The 6,502-nt window shown below is 45.8% G+C and overlaps 1 protein-coding gene across 6 annotated transcripts in view; it reads left to right on the forward strand.

Annotated features, from left to right (window-relative positions):
• PRR5 (proline rich 5) overlaps positions 1-5,882 on the forward strand; it is a 66,326-nt gene extending 60,444 nt beyond the window's left edge. For all 6 annotated transcript variants that reach the window (XM_031063136.1, XM_005428408.2, XM_031063140.1 and 3 more), the window contains 2 exons: positions 2,020-2,158; positions 4,747-5,882. In XM_031063136.1, coding sequence (XP_030918996.1) covers positions 2,020-2,158; positions 4,747-5,288 — 681 coding nt within the window. In that variant the 3' untranslated portion in view covers positions 5,289-5,882. The remainder of the gene's footprint in view (positions 1-2,019; positions 2,159-4,746) is intronic.
• The last annotated feature ends 620 nt before the right edge of the window (positions 5,883-6,502 follow it).

The raw sequence follows: 6,502 nt of genomic DNA on the forward strand, positions 1-6,502 counted from the left end.
CAGGCTCAGCTCACACCCCGCTGCCTGCATCTCGACAGCCACTCCCCGTCCTGCTGGCCTTAATGCCGCTTTCCCTCTCGGTCTCCCCTCTCGGTCTCTCTCTCCCCGCTATCCTTTTCCATTTTGCTTCCTCTTTCTCTGGCTTTTTTAGCCCTCTTTAGTAGGTCAACTTCTTTTTTTGTTCTTGGTTTTGGTTACCAAGAAACACTTCTCATGTGTAAGGTTGTCTCAGTTCACTTAATTTCGTTCTAGACCATCAGTTTTTAAAAGAACTCCTCGCAGTTCCCTACTGTGCAATGTGACAGGGTTCTTTACCCACAGCTGATATTTAGCTACTTGTCTTTCACAAGTACAAAAAATACTAAAATGGTAGGAAAGTCAATAAAGCTCTACAGCAAAGCCTGGGCATGAGCAATGCTAAATATCATTGGCTTCTGCCACTCATATGTGTCATGTTTCGTTCCAGAGGTATTCAGTGTGGCAGCCTGATGCAGGATGTCCTCAGCCCTGGCCTTTGCTTGGTGTGCTCATGACGGCTTTGTGAATATGTACTAAGGTAGCAGGCATGCTGCCTTTCTGAGGGCTTGGCTAAATCCCAGCAGGTTTACAAACCCTGGAACAGAGCTCAATAAGCCAGGAATGACTTGGAAATAATACATACACCTTCATTAAGTCTTCTGAATTATTCCAGTGTTCATTTTGCCTGGTGGAATAACTGTGGGCTCATTCTGCTGTTCCTTTGATGTTTGCAAGCTTTTGGATCCACTGGATATGTCTTTGTCTTCAAATTTGTATTTGTGGCTGTCCCAGAGTTTTTCAGGACATAGCACATCACCAAAGATTGTTATTTGTTATTTAAAAACTGCTGAACTGGAATTCAAATTCTGTCCAAATTTGAATTGTCGGTTAGCCATTATTCATTTTCCATTCATAAACTTCTATCAAGTGGGGAGGCGGGGCAGCAAGCAGGGTGTGGAGTCAGCCATTCAGAAACACGTGTGAGAGTCGCTCTGGACTCTGGTTGGTGAATCATGCTGAGCTGTGAACACATCCTGAATGTCAGGATCCTTTCACATGCTGAAGGAAGTGTTGCAACTTTACTCATCTGCTCTTTATATTGCTCTCCGGAGCCTTTCATCCAATCCGTTGCTTTTTACAGTAGCTCAGGAACACGTCATGATAACTGCTAAATTCTGGCAGAGTTCTTGCTGACTATGGCATTTAGCATACTGATTCTGCCACATGATGTGTTGAGCATGTGGAAAATGTGAATTTGCTCCATGTTGCAAGAGGAATCCCACTCAAGAGTGTGGGGGCTCTGCTCAGAGCACATGGAGCACACACGCTGCAGCTGTGAGCTGAAGGGACAATACAGTTCTGCAAGGTTTTCCTGTCCCCTCTGCAGCCTAACAAGTGTGCTTGTGGGTGGAAGTGCAGAGTTACCAGCTAAAGGCTCAACCTTCTGGCTGTGGGTGATTCTTTCCATGCTAATTATAATGTGACTTTTGCCTGGAACATGATAAGTGCCAGGGCATGGATGAGGAAAGAGAACAAACTTCTTTACTGTAAATATTGGTTGTTGAAAATATCCTGGCAGAAATATTTCTGAGGGTCTCAGTTTCACCTTTTCCTAATGCTGTTGGTATTGCCGAAATGGCAGCGGCACCGTGTGGTACCAGATGCCATCATTCAGGAAGTCACTGTAAGATCACAACAGCAAAAAGTCCAGGGATATTTTTAATTCCTCCTTACAGATATGTCCTCTCTCCTTCCCTGAGTGCTGTGCACTAAGCAGGATGTACTGTGCTGGATTTAAATGTCCTGCAGGTAGCTTTGGTCTGATTCCATCTCCTGGTTTTACAGCAGAGGAATCAGCTGTAGCAGCACACCAGGATCACATTGCAGGGCACCTTTGCCTTCATCAGTGCAAATGCTCGTTCTGCTCTGCTTGCCCTGGGGAGCCAGGAGAGCTTGTGATTGAAGGGGCAGTGCTCATGCTGGCTGTTTCCTCTTTTTCAGGGGGTTCACGAGTCCAAAGGTGTGTCTGAAGATTATCTGAAGCTGGAGTCCCTGCTCCAGAAGGTTGTTTCTCCTTACCTGGGCACGTACGGGCTGTACTCCAGCGAGGGACCCTTCACGCACTCTGCCTGTATCCTGGGTAAGGACAGCACAGACTCATTTGGCACAGCACACAGAGCTTCCCAAGACCTTCCCAAACCTTGCTCCATGCAGGGCCAGGGCCTGCACCAGAGGTGCTGCCAGTGCTCACATGAATACATCGGGCTTCTTGTTTAACACCATTCCAGGTGCAGAGTCACAGTGAAACTTGCAGTGGCAAATGATGGAAACAGTTCATCATAAAAGTGCTCAGTAATACAAAATCACTAAAATAATTCTAGAGTATTTAGCATTTCCATTCTGCCTTTCAACAAGAGAGCTTTAACACAGGATGCTGTATGGACAGTCAGAGGAAGAAGCAAGAAGCCGCTTTCAAAGTACTCAGTAGGTCATTTTCATTAGTGTTCATTAGTACACAAAGGTTGTACAGGGCTGTTAGAATTAGGGAAGAGAGGAGGAATTTGTCTTAGGAAAGACTAACACACAAGCCTCCAAGCATGTTAAAGCTTTCTGCAGAGTAGAAGGTAATACGCTGTTCTCCATCCCAGTGGAGGTAAGAAATACAGAGTGGGTCTTACATAGCAGTGAGAATTCCTGTTGCATGGAGGGAAAAATCTCTTTAATTTCCCATGCATTGCCTCTATTGAATCTTTCCTGCTGAGACACTTTTTACCTGTCACAAACATCAGCATCCATAAGGAGCAAGGGGGAAACGTGGGCTGGCCTGGTGGCAGCTTGAGTTCCCTCCAGCTTAATTTCTGATTCCTGGAGCTCTGAAGCCTTTGGTGACTTCTGTGATGACAAGATTTAGCCAGGATGAAGGTGGAATATCCTACATACCATGCAATCTGTTCAAAATACAAGGGAGATACAACCAGTGTAAATGGAATAGGAAACGTGGTAGTACCTGAGTATTTTATTGTAAATCCTGGGATGGTCTGATTAAATAGAGCAGACAGAAGGGAAGATCAGTTCAATTGCATGTTCTCTCTGCACTCAATTCAGCCTGTTGGCTTGTCAGAAATGGTCAGTAAAGTAGCTGATTTTCCCTTGGAGCTGAATGACAGAATGGTTGTGTTGCAGTAGGTGTTTAAGAAACAAATGAGTTTTAAGTCACTAAACAGAGGCTGGTTATGTCCTGAAAATGGTTCGGGATGACTACTTTGTGTTCATTGCTTTCATTAAAAGGCCACAAGCATTTACATGGAGCCTCAAAGTGACATTTTCTAAATACAAGCTTTTGTATGTCTAGATAGAAAAAATGCACCCAAAGAGAATAAAGCATCAGTGAAAGGAATTGTTAGCAAATAAATGTCTGATTCCATGACTGCAGAAGATAGGAAGGTTTTGGTGGGCTGGGCACTTCCTCTTGTTGCAGTCTGATCTAATTCTCTTCAACTGTTTTGCTACCAGGTTGTTAGCAGAGTTCATAGCCCCAGGAACCTTTTCTCATTACCAGCTCAAACTCCCAACAATGAAAGAGTCCAGAAATGAACTTGGATCAGATGATTTCACTGCTGAGGCAGACACAGCTGCAAAACACAGTCATAAATACAGAAACTGGCTTTTTTAGTAGCACAGCATATGATTGGAATTTGTGTCTTGGTGAGCACATAACTGCACAATCGCATGATTTGAAGAGATTGGAATATGTTTGAGGGAACATGCACCAGCATCCCGATTTAAAGCAGACAGGTTATTTGCAGTGGCTGGCGTGACTTCCAGAGGGTAATTTGATCCCCTGCTCCAGTTGTGCCTCCTTCATGGGATGGCAAAGTGAGAGCAGCAGAAAGAAAGCTTCAAAAGTGAGACCTAATATTATTCACAGCACTTTTGCTTCTGATAGCAGGAATGAATCTGGGCACTGAGACCTGCACAGAGTTTGAGTGGTGGTCGTTTTTCTCATGATGGTCATTTTATTCACGCTGCCAGGACACTCTAGCACTGAACTACTGCCAGAGAGGGAGCTCAGTGCTCACTTGCTGCCGTCTGCTGCCTGTTTGTTTTGAGAACCCCACTTGGTTAACGGCATTCAGGCAATCGCTGCTGGATTTAAGGCAGATTTGCACCCCCAGAAAGAGCTTTCTGTGGGCACTGCCCTCTAGGTAACATTTTCAGTCTCTCTTGGTGGTCTCCCCCATGTGGTGTCTGAACTTTGAAGGTTTTTCCAGAATTAGTAGAAAAACTGGCTGTCTTAATCCTCATGCTCCAAATTTGAAGAGACTTTATTTTCCCAGGATGGGTGGAAAAGTTAAAATTCAGCTACTACAAATGGGTAAAAATGTTTATAGCCTGAAAAAGAATAGAATTGCACTTTCTGTTCTTGTCTAAAGGAAGTATTTACAACTGTATATCAGCTCTCTCACTGTATTTACTGAGGGTGTGTGAATATAAGGGAATCTCAGTTATTATTTGTAAAGATAGATATGGGGTCTTCAGTATGCTAAAGAAATCTAGGCAATCTGAAGCCTGTGAATCTCCAAAATCAGCAAAATGTCTTCTTCTAGAGAAGTTTCATTCCAGAAAAGCTCATGAATAATCAGGACTTTGCATTTCTTTTGAACACTGGTAGTTATTAGTACCCTAACAGGAGGCTGTGCAGGTGTGACTGTGGCTCTGTGTTCACAGAGAAGCGGTTCTTCAGGCGCTCCCGGTCGGGGGAGATCCTCGCCAAGAACCCCGTGGTGCGCTCCAAGAGCTACAACAACCCGCTGCTGACGCCCGTGGCCGAGTACGACAGCGAGAGCGCGGCTGCCAACGGAGCCGGCATCCGCAGGCACTCGGTGTCAGAAATGACCTCCTGCCTGCAGCTCCAGGGCTACTCCAGCCTCGCCCCCATCACGGACAGCGGCTCCAGGAGCTCCGTGAAGAGCTCGCTGCCCGCAGAGCAGGAGAGGCCCAGCGCCGGGCCAGGGCAGTGCTCCAGCAAACTGGGCACAGCCGAGCAGCAGAAAGGACTCTTCCACTCCATTGGCGACCCACACAGCTCTTTGGAGCTGGACAGAGACGCTGCCTTACTTCCAGCTCCCTCTTCCAGCCCTGAGAACATGGTGGATCAGATCTTGGAGTCCATCGACTCTGACTCTGAAGGCATCTTCATTGATTTTGGCCGAGGCTGTTCCAGTTCATCGGCGTACAACGTGGATGTGAACAGACAGAGCATTGTGTGAAGGATGTTAGGAGACAAACTCTGGGGTTTAATTAAATATGGAAGTTACCGAGACAGTGTGTTGGACTGTGGGCAAGCTGTCTATGCCTGGCAGATCTAAGGCAGATTTGCCAGGTCATTGTGGCTGTACTGAACAAACACAGTTTGGTTATAGCAGGTGGGAATCTGCTGAGGGGGAAGCAACTCCAACTGCTTTTCCCCATCCCTGGCATCCTGCAGATGGATTTCCTGTTTCTTTATAAACCTAGGGGATCACAAACTCACAAGTGTCTGGTAAAATACTGTTAGTGCAGCTGGCAGTGTTTGTTCAGGAAAGCAGCTCAGCAATAGCTGTGCTCACTTCTGATTTTCTGAAGAGGTTTCCTGCAGATGGTAGGTTGTTCTCTGAAGTGTAACACCTCAGCCAGAGTAGAAACATATCCTTTAAAAACAAACAAATACAAAAGGCCTTTGGCTTTCATGCCACAGAATACAATAATGAAGAAGTCTCTTTTAATCTTTTTCTTGTACATCCTTGTATGCACTTTTTTGCCTAATGGTGACTTAGAGTTCTTGAAGAAAGGCAAATAAACAGAAATATGCTTCTGATGTCACACAGTGCCTAGTGTCTCCTTTTCTGTTCCACTGTGTCCTCAGCCAGTACCTTGTGTCTGGGAGGATTGTCTCAAAATTGGCTTCCAAGACCAAAATGAATTTGCTCTGAATGTGGCACTTGGAGAAATGCGTACTGTCAGTTCCTGAAGCTTCTGTTGTATGGAGAGATTCCATCATATTTCATCTTACTTGTTTCCTAAATAAGTGAAAATGTGGCCTCTCAGGGAAATCCTCATTCTATGTTTATATTCTCATAGAAATACCATCACGCATCTGCTGTCAGTGGTGGTTTGGGAAGTGTGAACCTTGCAGCTCTTCCTATCCTGAGCACACCTGGCTCTTTGGTTCTCTCTTGCAGTAGCACAGTGGTGTGAGAGCTGGATCAGCAGCTTGGCAGAGGATTGATGCATGTGATCCCAAGGTGGAGCAGAAATGCTGCTGCACAGTCCAGTTTTGATCAGGGGGTTTGCAGTGAAGGCAGCTGCATTCTGTGTCTGTGCTTTGGTGGAAGGAGTCAGTCGATGCCCCCTGAGGTGCCCCCCCTCTCCTTGCTGATGGCATGATGGGCCCTCACTCCCAGGAACTCTTGGAAACCACAGCAGAGAGTGGAACTCCTGCTGA

The sequence above is a fragment of the Geospiza fortis genome, unplaced genomic scaffold (genome assembly GCF_000277835.1).
Source record: "Geospiza fortis unplaced genomic scaffold, GeoFor_1.0 scaffold292, whole genome shotgun sequence".
Taxonomy (NCBI): Eukaryota; Metazoa; Chordata; class Aves; order Passeriformes; family Thraupidae; genus Geospiza; species Geospiza fortis.